Source organism: Abramis brama (genome assembly GCF_963993115.1).
Source record: "Abramis brama genome assembly, chromosome: 2".
Taxonomy (NCBI): Eukaryota; Metazoa; Chordata; class Actinopteri; order Cypriniformes; family Leuciscidae; genus Abramis; species Abramis brama.
Genome location: NC_139964.1, coordinates 49,726,873 through 49,746,238, shown reverse-complemented (window position 1 = coordinate 49,746,238; position 19,366 = coordinate 49,726,873). Strand labels below are relative to the sequence as shown.

At 38.1% G+C, this 19,366-nt stretch overlaps 1 protein-coding gene and 1 long non-coding RNA gene across 3 annotated transcripts in view; both read left to right on the top strand.

Annotated features, from left to right (window-relative positions):
* Positions 1–19,366, top strand: part of gucy1b1 (guanylate cyclase 1 soluble subunit beta 1) — a 71,192-nt gene that overhangs the window by 24,590 nt on the left and 27,236 nt on the right. For both annotated transcript variants that reach the window (XM_084095441.1, XM_084095442.1), the window contains exons 10-11: positions 3,520–3,757; positions 11,669–11,809. In XM_084095441.1, the coding sequence (XP_083951567.1) occupies positions 3,520–3,757; positions 11,669–11,809 (379 nt within the window). The remainder of the gene's footprint in view (positions 1–3,519; positions 3,758–11,668; positions 11,810–19,366) is intronic.
* On the top strand, positions 13,180–17,495 carry LOC311071225. Its single transcript, XR_014603795.1, has 4 exons — positions 13,180–13,413; positions 13,515–13,570; positions 14,083–14,150; positions 16,744–17,495. It is a non-coding gene; the product is annotated as an uncharacterized lncRNA (long non-coding RNA).

Genomic DNA, 19,366 nt, shown 5'->3' with positions numbered 1-19,366 from the left:
ATCATACTTAAATGTAATAGGGTTAGGCTATTCTCAGCTACAGTATACCATACATCATACTTAAATGTAATACAGTATATTGTTAAATTTCTGTCATAATTTCTTTGCTTCTTCCCTTCCCTTCTTCACTTAAGGAAGACCTTTCATAGTCTGTGTGGAGTTTACAGTATTCTATAATTTCCGGATAAATAAAATAAGGCTCATCTCCTCCTCTGCATGTTATCATTACTTTTGTACAGTAATATGTAAATTACATTACATTTCAATCAGACCATCTCTTCCTGTCTAAATGGGCGGTTACACAAGGCAAGCTGGAAACAGGCTTATGGGAGACCATGTGTGAGGACCCAGATCCAGACCAATACACTGAGTAATGCAACAAAGGTCACTTTTAAGTCTAATGACTAAGGCCCTATCCCAGATTGCACCATAAGCCCTTACGATCCTGCTTCGAGTCTATAGTTTGGTGATATAATGCCGCACAAACTGTCACATGGCTATAATTAGGGCTGAACGATTAATTGCATTTGCGATAATATCGCAATATGATGAAACGCGATTTTTTAACCGCAAAAGCTGCGATTACAATCTGGTCACGTGACACGCGAGAGAAAAGCAGTCTGCAGATATAGCATCAACTTGGCATGCTACGCATAGGCCTGGCATACAGGAAAGAACACTTTGTTTAATTTATGTGATATTATGTTATAATATATATAATTATATATTATGTTATAGATTCTCTCTCCAACGAATCTGGATCGATTCAGAGAATTTCAGAATGGAGTCTGACTCTGAGCTTAGTTTTTAAACACAGATGCGTGATGACGCTGCGTGTGCTTTAGAAACAACCGTATTCTGCTTGCTTCTAATTTCTCACTCTCACACATGACACCGCTCGAACCTTCCGAAAAATAATCTTGCATAAAGTTTGGAAAGGTTTAAGCGAATTACAAGGACATTCGCGGGCTTTATCGCACAGGTTATGCCGCTTTGCTTGATGTTACTCTTGCGCGGTCTCGCCCGCCGGAATTTTCCTCACAAATGCTCTACTAAGGCATCATTTATGTCTTTTGGATGCAGTTGGCTTATATATTAAAAATATGAAAATCACTGAGAAGGCTGCTTTCAATTTAAAAAACTCACGCGCGCTTTGTGAAGAGCAAAATGCTTTTATGACGCAAAATTAATGTAAACACGGTCAGTTATATCTTAAACCAACAGGACAAACCACATCTTATATTTCAAAAGAGATCTGTGCATTAGTGTGAACGCAGCTTATCGTATCTAAACTGAGAAAAAAAAATCACTCACAGCTCTTGAATGGAAAATGTTCAGACAGCCTACTTTTAAATACTGAAAGCACTCTTTGTTTATTGCTTGTAATATGTTTTTTTTTTTGTTCCTCTTTGTTATTTACTAGCTTTTATATTTTGAAGCTATATTAGTATATATAGCCTATTTAATTCTTAACCTGTAATATGTTTTTTTAATAATTATTTTTAAAAATACGTATAATTACACATGTAATTAAATAAAGATTAAGTGTTATTAAGTGTTATTAATAAGATTAATTAAGAAAAAAAAGTAGATCATGAGGTGCCTAAAGATTCCCATCCCTACTATACAATGATTTATTGCTTGTCTTTGTCAGATAATACAGAAGATAAAGAACTTAAAAAGTAATCGCACATTAAATCGCAATCGCAATATTAGTAAAAAAAAAATCGCAATTAGATTATTTTCCAAAATCGTTAAGCCCTAGCTATAATGATAAAAAATAAGCATGAAATAGATTTTACTTTGTTTCCCCTGCGTACATCTTTTTAAAGATGGCTGTCTCTCTTTTCCTGCTTGAAAAATTAGGCTGTATTTACGCTCTCCGTGGGGAGCTGGTCTGCCTCAGTCTGCAAGCTCTCTGTTTGTTTATTAAATCTGGTGGAGAACCTTGAACATCACCAGAGAAACTCTCTCTCATCCACACAGACAATAACAGCTGGAGCTACACAAATGACAGGCATTTGGTTCTAGTCAGAATTTAAAACACGAGTGTTCCTAGATAGGGTTTAGAAAATCTTCATTAAATACAGAGTAGGGTTTTTTTATTTGTGTTGCAAATTACAAGCTATAAGTGTAAGAATTACTCAGTAGCTGACTTGTGGTTATGACTTCCAAGCATATTTTTTTTTAGGTTAATTTCAAATGTACATACTTGTTTTTTTTCAGTAGCGTTAGATGCACATGCATTTCTTGGAAACCTGGATGTTTGTGACTTTTGGATAACTAACTATTCTGAATGTTCTGGGGTGCCTTTCCCATACAACGACGTAACTCGCTGGTTCACTATCATAGTACGATGCAAGTCTAACCGTATCAAACTTCTACCTGCTAAATTGTAGCATTCTTCACACGAAAAATTATATTAAAAATTCACAGACAACATATGTTCACATTCATGGCAAAATTCTAACGGGACCAGAAAATAATTATTTTCTCACATTCACTTGCATTGACGATTTTTCAATCTAGAGGTCCAGTGGGGTTAGCGGAAGGGGCGGGACTTACCAGCTCTATATTAGCCATTAGAGTGCGCATCGATCCTGCACTTCGGATTCTGACCGGAAATAGTAGACCATCCGGGTATCTTTGGAACACTCATTTCAACATACTACGATTTGGGACATACTAATTCTATTTTCAAATGCTATTTAAGACGGATAGTATGCAAATTGGGACGCAGCATGAGTTGTGACTGAGCCATTTTCTTTAATGTTATGTATATGGTTTATGTATTTTTTAGGACACTGTTTTTAGATGGAGATGAAGTAGGTCTCGCCTCATAGAAGACTGCTTTTTGTTGTTGTACACTTAAGACGAAAAATTCAGCTTTTTCATCAAAGACATTGTAATTGAAATTAAAATTTGTATTAAAATATTGGAAAAAAACCCCCAGTTATTTTAAATTGTAATAATATTTCACAATATTACTTAATTTGCTCTATGTCTGATTAAATAAATGCGTAAATAAACTTCAATAAATACATGCAATATTATTTATAAAGAGCCTGTAATGTTTATAATATTAGTATAAGCTAGTAATTTCATAACTATTTTCTATCATGTTTCCTATTGGCAGTATGAAATAAGATCAGAACAGATGGATGAATGTCTAAATGTAGAGAGCTAATACTCAAACAGCTCTGTGGATAATTAGCACTCAACCTTCAGGGAAAGTACAGTGTCTAAAAGAATGAAGTGATGCACATTATTCCATGGTCAGTTGAAGTGAATTTCACAAAAGGATTCGTTTTGTATTATATTCATTCATTTAGGTCTTTTTTAACATTTTTTTTTTTTAACAAACTGAAGTAAACAACTTTATTGCTTTGAATGACTACAGAAGTAAATTGTATGACTCAAAATACATAGGCTATCTTTTGTTCAGTGACATTGAATTCAATGAACATATGTTGTTTTTTTGAAGAGTGCACATGACAATAATAATACCTCTTTTTTCAGGTTGCTGTACTCTGTTCTGCCTCCGTCTGTAGCCAATGAACTGCGGCATAAGCGGCCTGTGCCTGCTAAACGATACGACAACGTGACAATTCTTTTTAGTGGCATTGTTGGCTTCAATGCATTCTGCAGCAAACATGCATCAGCAGAGGGAGCCATTAAAATCGTCAACCTGCTCAACGACATCTACACGAGATTTGACATTCTCACTGATTCTCGCAAGAACCCTTATGTGTATAAGGTGAGTGAATTTTAACCTGGAAATTGAATCTGTTTTTGTTTTAGTGGAACTGCTGAGAAGAAAATAAAATACTATAAAATAAAATCACTGAAAATGCTTCAAAATCTATAGATATACAAATACTTTTATAACCATACTCACAGACATAAACAAAGATATTCAGCACATAAAATACACAACTCTGTATGATTGTGACTGGCCTTAAAATATCTTGGCAAAAATGGTCCCAGGTACATGGATAAATTTGTGTGAATGTTCTTCTGAGAAGGCAAGTTATCCACAATGTAAATTAAAGCATTATAACTTGCAAGGTGAAAAATATATCAAAATCTAATTTCAGTGTCACTTTTAGCAAACTTCCAAAAAATAAATAAAAATCTTTTATGTCTTTTTATGATACGTAGTTTTATAATAAATCTTTTATGATGTACCTAATTAGATCAATAGATGAATGACTATATTTAGATCAGGGTGTGAAACTTATTTTAGGACAAGTGCCAGATTGAATCATTTTATGTGGGTTGATTTAAAAAAATAAATAAAATGTGTTCAACCTTGCTGTAGGCAATCCAGAGCTTGTACACAATTCACATTCTAATGAGTAACCATTACTGAAATAAAAGAGAAGCACAGGAATTTACTAATTTATTTACTAGAGACTTTAGATTACATATGTATGCAATTGGTAATTAGGGAATATTAATCAAACAACAATACTGATATATTGTTCTTTGTTTAATATTACAGAAAATGTAAGGCTAATTATAATTACAGGCCAGCATCTCATTTAAATTCCAACAGCAACAACCCAGTTTGGTAAAACTTTAATTTACAGTGTACTTACTAAAGTAATAACAGTAAATTATGCATGATTATAAGTAACTAACACTAAACCAAACATGAATCCTAATCCTATTTATATAGTAAACACATGTTGTTAATCAATATGACTCTTTAAAAAGAGTCATAACCCTCGTTCCCCGATGAAGGAATGGAATGTACGTCAGAGGTGATCTAACGATAAGGGGATCTCGCTTGAGAGACCAATCCACTTCGAGTGTAAACTAAACGAGCCAATGCACATTGGCATGCAAGACATAAAGCAGCTGGTGAAGGACAGCTGCTCTGCCTCGCAGCGCGAGCATATAATGAAAGAACGAGAGGCAAGGAATGGAAGTGTCGCTCACTGTCATCCGCACCCTCTTGAGACCCAGAGATAGAGAAGCTGCTCTTACTGAGAAATTGGGTACCGCTGACTGAGTCACCAGTGGCGGAACAGAATTTGATTAAACAAAAGATTCTCCGCCTGGCCCTTCACCAGGTGGAGCAGCGATGCCCCTGTCTTGCGGGCAGAGATCTATCCTACTGGCGAAGGACGCGATCGAGCCGGTCCCTCCAGCTGACATGAAGACAGGGTTCTACAGCCCCTACTTCATTGTCTTCCTGCGAAGGCTCGACGTCACAGTAGAGCTGGCTGTGACAGAGTTCTTTTTTTTTTTTGCAGGGGACTGACACCCTTGGCGACAAACAGAACAGGGGCAGTGCACGAGTGACTCTGGTAACACATCGGCACAAGCTCTTGGTTACCTCAGTCTGCTTCTGACCTGTGGAGAACCGTTGGGCACAGTCTCCAACAGTGTTGCCGAAAAAGGCCACCTCGTGAGATGGGAGCATCGAGAAAGCGAACTTTGGCGATGTCTCGCACCTCTGCAAGGTTTAGCCATGGGGCGCTTCTGGAGCACCAGGTTGGACATCGTCTGACTGAGGGCCAGCGCTGTGACTTAAACCACAGTCAGTCATTATGCGCAGCTCAACCCCGACTCAGAACTACCCTCGTGCATTGAGTGTTTTGGCCTTCCACAGACTTGCAATTAGCAGAGCCACCCCACCACCAAGGGTAGTGAGAGAGGAAAAAAATGTCTGCAGATTTTGGCATGTTTTGCTAACATACTGCCTAAGTTTTTCACACACATCCGGGCAGGCACAGGGGCGGGGCAAGGCAATTACGTGTTGCACTGCGCCCCCAGAGTAGCCCGGGAAAGTATGGCTGTCAAGTCTGAATCTGATGCAGCATGAGCACACACACAATTATAGTGGGAACTCAGCATCATCTTCATTTCCAGAGCGTAACAGCCCTCTCTCCAATGCAGCGATCGACATCTGATCCTCCCCTGGAGCCCCGAATGAAATGCTTGGTCCCTCATGAGAAGGACCAGTAATCCCATCCGGAAGCTGCCAGGCATGCGAGACAGTGAACGTGGCCGTCAAACTCGATGGCACACGGCATGCTGAGCGCTCAAGCCCTTATGAGAAATGCAAGACGTACAATGTGGCGACGTGGTCATGCTCTAATGAGAGAGCATAAACCACCCACGAACGCAGTCTCAGCATGTTTGCGATGCGCTAGAGGATTGAGAGGCCCTAGGAGGTGGTCTCGTCGGGAACGCTCACTGTAATCCTTAGATCACCAGTGTCCAGTGCTATTAGCCAAAAAGTAGCCCTTTTCTGGTGGCCACCAGAAGAGGAACTAGATGGGGGAATGGGCATTGGGACTCCACCTCGTTTGAGGCACTTGAGTCTAGAGCTCCGAACGACGCGCGCTGGGTTGCCATGACAACCCGCGCTGTCAACCATCAAGTGATCATGGCCGTCAAATGAGGACCTGAAACGACCGCACCCAGAAACACGGTTTGAATGACATCTTGAAAAAGACGCAGTGTCAAACTGTGCATACTCTTTCAGGAAACTGATCTCTCTGGTGCTGAAGCACCCAGGGATGGCCAAACAGGATGATAATGCAAGCCTGATGTGAGCGCTCACATTCTCATTGAAGGCACAACATTCTGAGCTGTGAAAACAGCTGTTTTGCCAGCTTTCTGTGAGATCACGCCCAGCGCTGTCTGCGCTGTAACACCAACACCAGTTTGAAGAGGTGTTCTCCTGAAGAAGCAGTAGGGCTGTCAAAATTGCTCAAAAATGACGTTCGAATATTCCCTCTAAAAAAAAACACATATATTTGAACTATTCGAACATCTGGTTGCGCATTTTGTCAATGACGCGCATTACGTCAATAACAGGACAAATTAATACAAAGAGACATAACTACTTGTATAGGTAGTTTATTTAAGTTTAAACATATTTGACAATGTATTACCTACACAAAAACAAGTAAATCAATTAATGGCCAAGACCGCAGACCTCACTCTCGCTCGCTCGCACTTGCACTCGCACTCGCAGGCACTCTTTCTCTCTCTAGCCCTCACCCCGGATTTCCACCAACTGCGGAACGGCTGCGGATCGGCTCCGTGCTCCGCCTTTCCTTCAATACCCACCAGGTCCGGATTTGTTGCGGAACGGCTGCGGCCATGACTGACAGCTGAAGTCACGAGGACCCACGAGATCTGGCGAATTCACGTATGATGATCGCGCGATATAAGTGCTGAATTGCTGCGGAGCTCTCCGGCATCCGGAAAAAATAGAAGCTCTGCGTATCTGCTCCGCAGCCGTTCCGCAGTTGGTGGAAATCCGGGGTCACCCTCACGCTCTCTGCGCATAACGGTTTAAATGTAAAACAATAAACAAATGTTGAGTGCTGATCAAGAGTTTTGTGCAAGCAATTTAAGGTCGCGACTCTTGTCCCAAATATAGCAGGCTTCATTCAGTGATTGAAACAAATATTATTAACATTAATTGAAGTTTTACAGTATAACCGACATTGAATCGGGCGAGCTGTGCTGTGATAAACATGGAACTTTTCCTTGACATGAAACGGTAAATAATCAAACCAGTGGAAGCCTGCAGTGCATGAAACTGCTGTATCTAACCTACCTTATTCATGCAATATCTATTCAGTCAGTACAGTAGCCTACACTTTAGTAATGTTTCTGTTTAACGTTAAATAAAATGACCTGTCCCTGACCCCTCAGGCAGCGCGCCCACTCGCAAAGCAGACAGCTGCGCCTCTGCTACCGCGGGCGTGTTTTTCCACATTTGAATATTAATTTTCACCTTTCGAAATTCTGTTTTTTAAAACTATTCGAATATATATTTGAATTTAGAATATTCGTTGACAGCCCTAAGAAGCAGACTCGTTTTTTGAAGTTAAAACACTCTCAGATAAGATTGCAGCGCAGGAACAGCATTCACCGCATGGCTCCGAAGTGAAAGACAAAGATGCGACACCCTGCTGCTCACTATTTGCTCGTGCTGCGAGGCAGAGCAGCTGTTGCAAATCATCGCATGCCAATGTGCATTGGCTCGTTTAGTTTACACTCGAAGTGGGTTGGTCTCTCAAGCGAGATCCCCATTCGTCAGATCACCTCTGATGTACGCTGAGAGTGACTGACGAAGGGGAACTGAACAGTTGCATCACTCTCAAATCCAGTTTCAGCTGAAAGTGCAATTTAATGCCAAATATTATGCTTAATTTCTACTGCTGTTTTAAAATGTGAGCTATAATGCAAACAAGTTTAGCTAAAAACAGAATATTATGAATTTTTCATACCCATAAGTTAATTGGATGTGAATGTTTTTCAGCATAAATACCGTTTTTCTATTTCAAATAATTTCACATGCTGGATTAGACTCCTCTAGGAGCCATATTTGGCCCACAGGCTGTGTTTGACACGCTTGATTTAGATATTACAAGGGGTTAATGTAAGTCTTTGGAACTTCCAGAGCAACCATTAACAGCCATGGTATTTCTGTAGCTTTACTAACTTTTTTGTTGTAACTTTCTGTGCCTCATAGCCTGTACTTTTCCAACCACAGATAATGTACATTGCTCTCTTCAAAACAAGGGTGTACAGACAAGAATGCACTTCATGTAGCTTTGCTAACTAAACAAAATAGACGGGTAGAATTTCAAGGCTGGCTTACCAAAAAAAAAAAAAAAATTTACTTAAAACGAACTGTATCTATTTGGTACAAAGGTCTCATGAAGAAGTGTCTCTCTCTGAAGATGTGTTTTAGAGTTTGTTGCAAGGTTTGGAGAAAAAAAAACAAAATAACAAGGAGTTTTACTGGCAACATTTGTAGTGTGCGTTGTCAGGAAAACTTGGATGAATCAAAAATATCCTACAATTGGCTAACTTGGATAATAGTTTATCCTGCTATTTTCATTTTATTTTGTTTGGCTGTATTCATATCACAAACTAGTTATTACCAGACATTCAAGGCCACAAGATATCTTTAAATGGTTGTAGTGACTAGTGATTTACCTTAGTAAATTCATTTCTTATCTTGGATATCCATTATTCAATACATGTTAATGAAAAATGTTAAGTAAATATCTATATCAGGGGTGTCCAAACTACGGCTCAGTTTTTATTGGCCCGCAGAAAATTCTGAAAATATAACTGAATATGGCCCACACAAGAACCTTGAGCTCAACACTGTTGCACTTCTCAGTTTCAACACTAGATGGAGCCAGCCACAGAAACGGTGCTTCTCAACCGTTACCCGGTAACCGCCACTAAACAAAATTAAGCAAAAAAAAACTTTCACCAGAGTCACCAGAAATGGCAGCACCCAAGAAACGAAAAATAGCAAGTGAGTGTAGAAGATTTCAAATATTTTTTCAAAGAAATCAACGGAAAGTGTGTCTGTTTGATTTGCAATGAAGATGTTGCTGTGATGAAAGACTATAATGTCCGTCGGCACTATGAAACCAAACATCAGAGCTACACATCGTACACCGGTGCCGAACGAACACAGAAAGTCAAGCAAATGGCAGCTAGCCTGCAAGCTCAACAACAGGTTTTTTTTCGTGCTAACAAAATACAGGAAAACGCCACAACAGCAAGCTATGAAGTCGCTAAACTTATTGCCCAGCACGGCAAACCGTTCTCAGACGGTGGTTTCATAAAGCAGTGCCTCATCAAAGTCACAGAAATAATGTGCCCAGAGAAAGTGCAGGATTTCAACAACGTGAGCTTATCCAGAAATACAGTGGTGCGGAGAATCGAGGACTTATCAGCTAACTTGAAACTTCAGCTGAGAGACAAAGCTTGTGCTTTTGATTTTTACTCGATAGCATGCGATGAGAGCACAGATGCTACAGACACCGCGCAGCTGTTAATTTTTTTGCGGGGAGTAGATGATAATTTTTGCTGTATGGAGGAGCTGCTTGATATGGTGAGCCTAAAAGGCACAACGACGGGTAGAGATATTTTTGAAGCTGTGTCAGAGGCAGTTGAAAAGATGTGGCTTAAATGGGACAAGCTCTGTGGAGTAACAACGGATGGAGCTCCGGCCATGACGGGCGATCGCAAAGGAATGGCATCGATGGTGTGCGCCAAGGTAAAAGAGAGCGGAGGTGAGGCTGTTAGGATGCACTGTATAATCCACCAAGAAGCACTGTGTACCAAGACTGTCCAGCTGGGCGATGTGATGAACACTGTTGTAAAAACTGTCAACATAATTCGAGCTAGAGGACTGTACCACAGAGAATTTCAAGCTTTCCTTTCTGATGTGGATGCTGAATACGGGGATGTACTCTACCACTCTGAGGTGCGCTGGCTGAGCCGCGGCTACGTGCTGCAGCGGTTTTATTCGCTGAGATCAGAAATCGATCAGTTTATGAAAGAGAAGGGCCGACCTCTTCATGAACTGAGTGACCCTCTGTGGCTGGCCGACCTGGCATTTTTAGTTGATCTTACTCATCATCTGTATACACTGAACAAGAACCTACAAGACAAAGAACAGCTAGTGCCACACCTGTATGCGCACATGAAAGCCTTCTGTGTAAAGCTCCGCCTGTTTAAGACACAACTACGAAGCTTTAATGCTGCACACTTCCCTGCGCTGTCTGAAATCAAGTCTGCTTTTCCAAAGGCCGACCTTTCTGCTAAAAAGGAGAAATATGTGTCTGTGATTGCATCTCTCGTGACAGAATTCAACCAGCGTTTCCAAGATTTTTCTGTCACTGAAAAACAAATCAAGCTGTTCTCAACCCCCTTCCTGGTGGATGCAGAAGAAGTGGAAGAGAGTCTGCAGTTAGAACTGATTGAAATGCAATGTGATGATTCTCTGAAGAGTCAACATCAGCTTCTCTCCCTCCCTGACTTCTATCAGAGTTTGGATAGTGCAAAGTTTCCTCTGATGCCACGCAAAAAGAATGATGAGCCTGTTCGGCTCAACGTACATATGTGAACAAACATTTTCTCTGTTAAATCAGAACAAAAGAAGACTGAGAACCAGAATGGCTGATAGCCATCTCTGTGAAGTCCTTCGTGTCTCAACCACCAAACTTTCTCCTGACATGTCAGCCATTCTTCAATCCAAAGGACAGCATCACTGCTCCCACTGAGTGTAATGTTCTTCACATTATAGGTGAGTTAGAAATAGGCTACACACTGTTACGACCCCCTGTGCCACCTGCAGGCCTGTCGTTCCAGTGCACGGGCAGGGTTGGGCTTGCAGTTCCAGTTATTAACCTGACTCTTTGCAAACACACACAACTGACATTGTATTTAATTCATACCTCCTAGACAATTTTGACTTCAATAATAAACAGTTCTTTATTTAAAACCTAAACTGTTTGTTCATGTTCCTTTTTATGTTGAGACCTTGAGTAACAAGCCAGGTCGTAAAAACACAGTATTCATGTGTCAATATGTCACCTCTAGTGTGTGGCCCGACCCTTTGTTTATTTTTCTGTATTTGGCCCTCACTAAAAAAAGTTTGGACACCCCTGATCTATATGCTATACAAATATTATTTCTTAAAGTTAGGTTAGTGTTAACTGTTAAATTACTTAAATATAAAATTGGGGTAGGGAACATAAAAATATCCAAGCGGAGCTCATGGAAAATCCTTTGAGGTTCATAATACCACAGGCACATTAGCTATTTCTGGTGGTTTCTAATTTGAATCCATCACTTTCTTAAATATCTTTCTATTCTCTGAAAGGTGGAGACTGTTGGTGATAAGTACATGACCGTAAGTGGCCTTCCGGAGCCCTGCACCCACCATGCAAAGTCCATCTGTCACCTGGCCCTAGATATGATGGAGATCGCTGGACAGGTGAAAGTGGACGAGGATCCTGTGCAGGTGATCACTCAGAATATTTTCTTGTCTTATTTTCTTCTGTTACAAGTAAAAAAAAAAAAAAAAAGCATTGCAAATGAGGTTCTTTTAAGGTCTTTCGTTCCAGAACATCTAATCAACAGGATAACATAGTATCACTGCATTCTGCAAGTCTGCAGAAGTTGGCATGCTGAGGGTGCTGAGAATTCACATGATGAGATACTGTGTACTGTTTAATATATGAAATTCTATATAATATGATATAGAATATGTGACCCTGGACCACATAACCAGTCACGAGTCACACGGGTATATTTGTGGAAATAGCCAACAATACATTGTATGGGTCAAAATTATCAATTTTTCTTTTATGCCAAAAATCATTAGGATATTAAGTAAAGGTCATGTTCCATGAAGATATTTTGTAAATGTCCTACCATAAATATATAAAAAAAAAAAATTGTGGATGCAGCAAAATCGCGAACATATGGACAACTTTAAAAGCGATTCCCTTTCAAGGGAACTCGCGTTGTGTCGAGATGACGCTTTGGGAACGCTCTGCGTGATTGCGTCGTGAAGCACTTGTGAAATCAGTCCATTGGCGTATATGCTGATGACGTCATGGCAGGAAGCTATAAAGCGCACCCAGACCAAACATTGTCAGCTTCTGTGTCTTCAGCAAGCGCTCTGTGTGAAACTGTCTCTGTCTATTTATTGTTGTTTGTCCACAAGCATATTATATATCTAGACAGGAATATAATGGCAAGCAAACAGCATTTTGGATTGTGTGTTCCTCCCCAGCTAACACAGTACGTTGTGACGACGTCGTCAGTTAGTCGTCATTTGGTCAGCGTGACATTACTTTATGACAACGTTGTGAGGACGTCGTGGTAAAGTTCCATTTTTTAGAATCTTGGCTAATGTTCCAGAAACGTTGTGGGCACGTCCTCAAAAGATGTCTCTAGTTTATCCCATGGAGAACGTTGTAGAGACGTGCTCCACTGGTCTCCTGATAACTTAATAAAATCTTGAATGAATTAAGTAAATGTTCCATATAATATCCAAATGGCATATTATCAGTAGGATAATATTTGTAATGCAATTATCTGGAAAGTTATCTGGAGACCAGTGGACCACGTCTCTACAACGTTCTCCATGGGATAAACTAGCGACATCTTTTGAGGACGTGCCCACAATGTTAGCCAAGATTCTAAAAAATGGAACTTTACCACGACGTCCTCACAACCTTGTCATAAATATAAACGTTATATAGGCTATATACAATGTTAAACGTTGTATATAATTATTATTATTATTGTTATTATTATTATTAAGGAGGTTGGGTGTTTGTAAAAACAACAATAAAAAAAATCTTCAAACTGAACTTCAAACTTGAAGAACTTCAAAATGAGTTTTAAATTCGTGAGATTTGTATATATGTAATGTGTTAATTCTAGATGTTTATTTATGTAAATGCTGCGTGACTGACGTGTTTTATGAGCATGTGGGTTGAACATTCGAGTAGCTTTCAAACCCTGGAGCGGCGCAGAGTTGCCATGAAACGGCGCAGCAACATAACTGATAAGCAGCAAAGCTCCCTCTCTCCCTGTTGTTTTCACTGCTTTCAGGTGAGTTTAGTCTCTAAAATCACACACATAATATACACAACTGTTCCTGACACTTTTCTTATGTGTTATTGACACACATCTGTTGAATATTTACTTCATAGAAATGGTTTAGTGTCTTCGAAAAAGTCCGTTAGCATCTCAACCGTTTTCAGAAGAGGTAGGCTAACCTAAGCTCTTGTTTATAAAAGTTTGGGCTTATAATCACATCTTTGTGTAACATTAGATGAGAGGTTATGATAGTTTTGTAAAGGTTTTGCAGGCAGTTGAATGGGTGATTGGATTGAACTTTATATTGATCAAATAATCCTGAAAAAGCATCATGGTTTACACAAAAATCCTAATCAGCTCAACTGTTTTCAACACTGATAATAATCATAAATGTTTATTGAGCATCAAATCATCATATTAGAAGGATTTCTGAAGGATCATGTGACACTGAAGACTGGAGTAATGATGCTGAAAATTCAGCTTTGATAACAGGAATAAATTACATTTTAAAATACATTAAAATAGAAAACAGATATTTTACATTTAATGATATTCACAATATTACTGTTTTTACTGTATTTTCAATAAAATAAATGTAGCCTTGGTGAGCATAAATTACTTCTTTCAAAAGCATTAAAAGCCGTAGATTAGCAACATTAATAAAGTACTCCTCTGTTTTAGCTGCCTAAGAAGAACGATGAGGTGACAGTGCAGCTCGGGATAAGGAAGAGGAGGAGGAGGAGGAATACGTAAATTAGACAATTTTCTTATTCCTTTCTAGCAAAAAACTATAAACCTGACTACAATAGTATGGTACATTTTTTATTTTCAAGCTTCCAGTTTGCAAAGATCCAAAGTGAATATATACACTGTAAAAAAAATCCTAATTTTACAGAAAATAACTGATTTTTTTACGATAATTTTCTTTAATTTTAAATTGTACTCAAAACACTGTAAAATTACAAATAATATCTGTAAAATAAAAATTCAGCTGTTATTTTAGGTATTGTGACATTAATGACAAATTACAGTAATTCACATTTTTTATACAGAAAATTTATTGTATTTTTCATACAGTATTTTTTCTGTTTTCTTAAATTACATAAAAATGTATGTAAAATTACAAATATAATCTGTAATTTAACAGAAACAAAACAGTTAAATGATAAAATGGGTTAATCCTAAATTAAATAAACTGAAAAACACTGTTATTTTACAGGTATTTCCTGAATAATCACGATCATAAACCTTCATTGTAAAAAAAATCGTAAAAAAAGGGTCAAATGACTGGCAGCTGCGGCTGCCAAACAAAAACCATGAAATTAAAGTAAAACATCCTAATTTAAATAAACCGAAAAAACACTGTTATTTCACAGGTATTTCCTGCATTATTATGATGAAACACCTTCATTGTAAAAAAAAACGTAAAAAAAGGGTCAAATGACTGGCAGCTGCGGCTGCCAAACAAAAACCATAAAATTAAAGTAAAATATGCTTATTTAAATAAAGTGTAAAAAACTTTAAAATAAATTTGATGTCACCATGATTGAGATCAGTGTCTGCTTTAGTTGGGCTCATGACCCTTCAGTTTTTAACTTTTATTTTTCTCTGGCTGCTTTAACTGTGTATTTGATACACATCTGTTATAGCATTAAATGCTGTAGAAAATATCAGATGATCTTGGTCATTCATTGATTATGTTTATAGTCATCATATGATGATCTGATTCATTGATATGACTGTCAAATCTCTGAATATATAAGCTTAGATTACATAATATGTAGATGGAATTTAGTTTTACATAAAGTCTGTAATTGATGTCATAATTTTTCACATGACCCTTGAAATATCTGAAATTTTAAAAAAAAAATATTATACAGGAAAAGTTATGAGCTGGTTAATTTTTTTTTAGTAGAGACATCAAGAATCGACATATGAATCTCAACAATGGTGACAACCAACAAAGCCTTTTTGTGACTTTATAGTAGTTAAGAGTTGATCAGATTTTTTTTCATTGTCACCATTGTTGCGATTCATACGCTGATTCTTGATGTCTGAGTGAGTCTATATCAGGGTTCACCAATCTCGGTCCTGGAGGGCCGCTGTCCTGCAGAGTTTAGCTCCAACCCCAATTAAACACACCTGAACCAGCTAATCAAGGTCTCACTAGGCATACTAGAAACTGTCAAACAGGTGTGTTGGAGCTGGTTGGAGCTAAACTCTGCAGGACAGCGGCCCTCCAGGACCGAGATTGGTGAACCCTGGTCTATATGATCCTGTCAAAACATTTTCTGTATAATGACTTAAAATCATAAAATCTGAGTATCACAGCACTGCAAGGATCTTCTATAGCAGATTTATCATGCAAAATAAACAACTAATATTTAACGACTTAATCAGATATCACACTTCAGGTGGTATCAATGAAGCAAGACACTACATGATGATTTTTATCACTAAAAAGTGACCAACATCATCTGATCTGAGTTTCTCTTGGATTCCTACTATAACTAATATGCATCAGAGACACACAGTTAAAGCAGCCAGAGAAAAACGTATGTTAAACTAAAAGGTCAAGAGCCCAACTAAAGCAAACACCGATCTCCATCATGGTGACATCAAACTTTATTCTTTTCAAAAAAACTTCAACTTCTATACCTCTGTTAATTCTCAATAAGAATGTTAGTATGAAAGAAATAAAGTTTGGATTGTAATAAGTGAAGATGCTGAGATCCTGAGAGATCTGTTAGTGTTTAATGTTCTGTTGGGGTTTAAAGTGTTTCTGTATGGTGCGTTTCGTGTGTCACCATTGTGTTGAAGAGTAGAGCCTGAGCTTCAGTCCAGGATGAGCAGAGAAACACTGATGATATGCTGCATGTTGCTTTATTTAACTGTGTAGTTGCTGATGCAGTGACGTATAGTCACACCAAATCATGCATATAATTAACTGCATGTTTTTCAGTAAAAAAGTCAGAAAATAAATGTGAAATAACCGTGTTTCTGTTAAAAATGAATTAATGAAGATTTCTGTAAAAGTATTTTGCACTTACTTAATTTAGGATATTTTACATTAATTTCATGGTTTTTGTATGGCAGCCATTGCTGACAGTCATTTGACTGTTTTTTTATGGGATTTTTTTACAATGAAGGTGTTTGATCGTAATAATTCAGGAAATAGCTGTAAAATAACAGTGTTTTTCTGTAAAACATTTAAGGAAAATTTCTGTAAAAGTTTTTTGCACTTCGTTTAAATTAGGATATTTTACTTTATTTTTACGGTTTTTGTTTGGCAGCCGTAGCTGACAGTCATTGACCGTTTTTTTACGATTTTATTTTTTACAGTGTAGAGAGAGACCATCCTCCTCTCCTTGCCTCAGAAGACCCTGCCCTCCGCTGGTGGGGTAAGAAAGAGACTATTCCTCTTCTCCCACAGCTCTCCATCATCTCCTTCTGCCTCCTCAACGCTGTCTGAAAGAGCGGTTTCCACAGCTGGGACGCAGTCATCATGCTCATTTTCTTGAACAAAAAACTCTTGATGTATATTTTGGTGGGCGGAATACAGAAGAGATGCTAGAAATCTATATTGTTCCTTTTACATATCTTTACTCTTTATGAACGATATTTTTATTTTATTTGTTAGCTTCAGAGAAGCTCAAGGACTATAGATCTTTGGTAATTGTCGCATTGTTCAGGTTTAGCTACTGGTAGTGAAGCAATGAAGCACATCACCACCAGACATTTGTAGCAGGTGCCTCATAGGACACTAGAGGAAACAATTGAACCTATTTCTGAAAATAAAATTATTAATAAAGAAACTGCTGAATCTTTTCATTTATTTTTTAAGGTCTTTATTGTTTTTCCGCCAAATTATAGAGCGTAGTATCAATAAGAGTATCAAACACTTTTTTTCAATAAATAGAATAAAACATTTTAATAGTTGGTTACATTATTCATTGATTATGTTTTTTGATTAATTAATTGATGTTACATTTCTGTACTCATTACTTGTTAACACTTTACATTAAAAAATCGTTAATGTTCAAAATGTATTGGCTTAGTTTGTACAAAGTAACACTGAATAAATGCTGATTAATAAATTAATGCAGTGTGGTTTTGGGCCATTTTCTATTTAGAATGTAATAGGGGTTTGTATTGGTTTCCATTATATATGTATTGATCCCTAAATGTATACAGAAAACAATACACAATTCCCCATTAGAATTTATAAGGTTTTACAGCAGAGAATGAAATGTTTGAGTTTGAGTTTGAGATTTCAAGGTTATGGATCAAGCACATCTTAATTCCCAGGACTAAAGGCGAGAAGTATATTAAAAATAAATGCGGACGTGGTATTTTGGTCGTTAGGAAGTATATGGGAAGCCAAACAAACCAAAAGTGGGACGAGACAGCGGGGGTTCATAGAGCGCTGCGCTGACCAATTTAAACAGATACAAGTTCATTTGGCGCCACTCAATTACATTTTACCCATAAACCTCTGCTATTATTAATGTAAATGAGTACAGCAGATTTTGATTTACATGAACCTAAAGAAAAAGCCTTGAAAAATGAATAATTGCAAAACTGCTGTGTAAAACTTAAAATTAACATTACCTTGGCCGTCCCCTGGTATGTAAAATTGGTAGTGAAAATGGGGCGTTCACAGGAGGGTTGAAAATATGGTCCACCAGAAGACATAAGTCTTGTATAGCCTCTTGAAGTTCATTGATTGTGGTGATGAGGTCAAGGTCATTCTAAAACATTATACATATATATATATATATATATATATATATATATATATATATATATATATATATATATATATATATATATATATATATATATATATATATATATAGCCTATATAGTGTGTGTGTGTGTGTGTATTCAGGTTGATTGGGAGGGACACTTTTTCCAATTAATCTCAATGGCAAAAAGTGTCCAAATCACACGGAATTCACCCTATAAATCAATATCACAAAATATCAATAACATAAAATCGATCTTTAGTTTTAACATTTTATTCAAAATTAACAAATGATTGTTTTGATTATGGAATTCAGACATGAAAAGCTTAAAGTCTACAAATGATGGCTGAATGCAAAACTTACTACAATAATAAAATAGCCTACATTACCTGAACATGTAGCCTAAACTGTCCGATATAATTACCAGAAGGTTGGCGTGCTCCTCAAGACGACTACGATATTGAAAGTCATTGAAGTTTCTGCTTTATACAGCTCTTTCCGTAGCCTCTATACATATGTGCAGTTCTTCAAAGTATTGACGCACAACACTACTCTTTACTCACACTATTAAAGATAATAAACATAAGAAATGTATGCATTTCATCTTGTCTTTCTTCTTCTTTGTCTTCTGTAGGGAAAAACTCCTAAACTTCAGCAGAGAACCAATTTTTTGTAAGGAAGGAGGGGTTTCTTTATTGTACATTTATTTGCATGTATGGTTTGCGCTGCGCTGTTTAAATTGGTCAGCGCAGCGCTGGTGAGGATTGTTCGCGCCGTGCTGCCCATTGGGTGTCGCTAGGAAGCACGTCCGCGCTGCGCTGACGAATCGGCCGCGCGGCTTGGACCATTGAACCGCGCAGATGACATGTCAGCACGGCGCGAGCTCTGTAAACCCCCGCTGTCTCGTCCCACTTTTGGTTTGTTTGGCTTCCCATAGAAGTACCTGCCACGTTCCAGCGACATACCACTATAACGTCGCCACAACGAATACAGGAATCACAAAGTTACGTTGCTGGAACGTTATGTGGCACGTCGCACCGACTAATATGGTCCTTTGGTGTTACGTCCTCGCAACATGCCAGTTTGGTCATTAAGACGTACTCATCACGTACTTGCGACGTACCACTATAAAGTCGCCACGACGATTATGGGAATCACAAAGTTACATCACTGGAAAGTTATGTGGTACGTCGCTGCGACGAATATGGTCGGTCTGG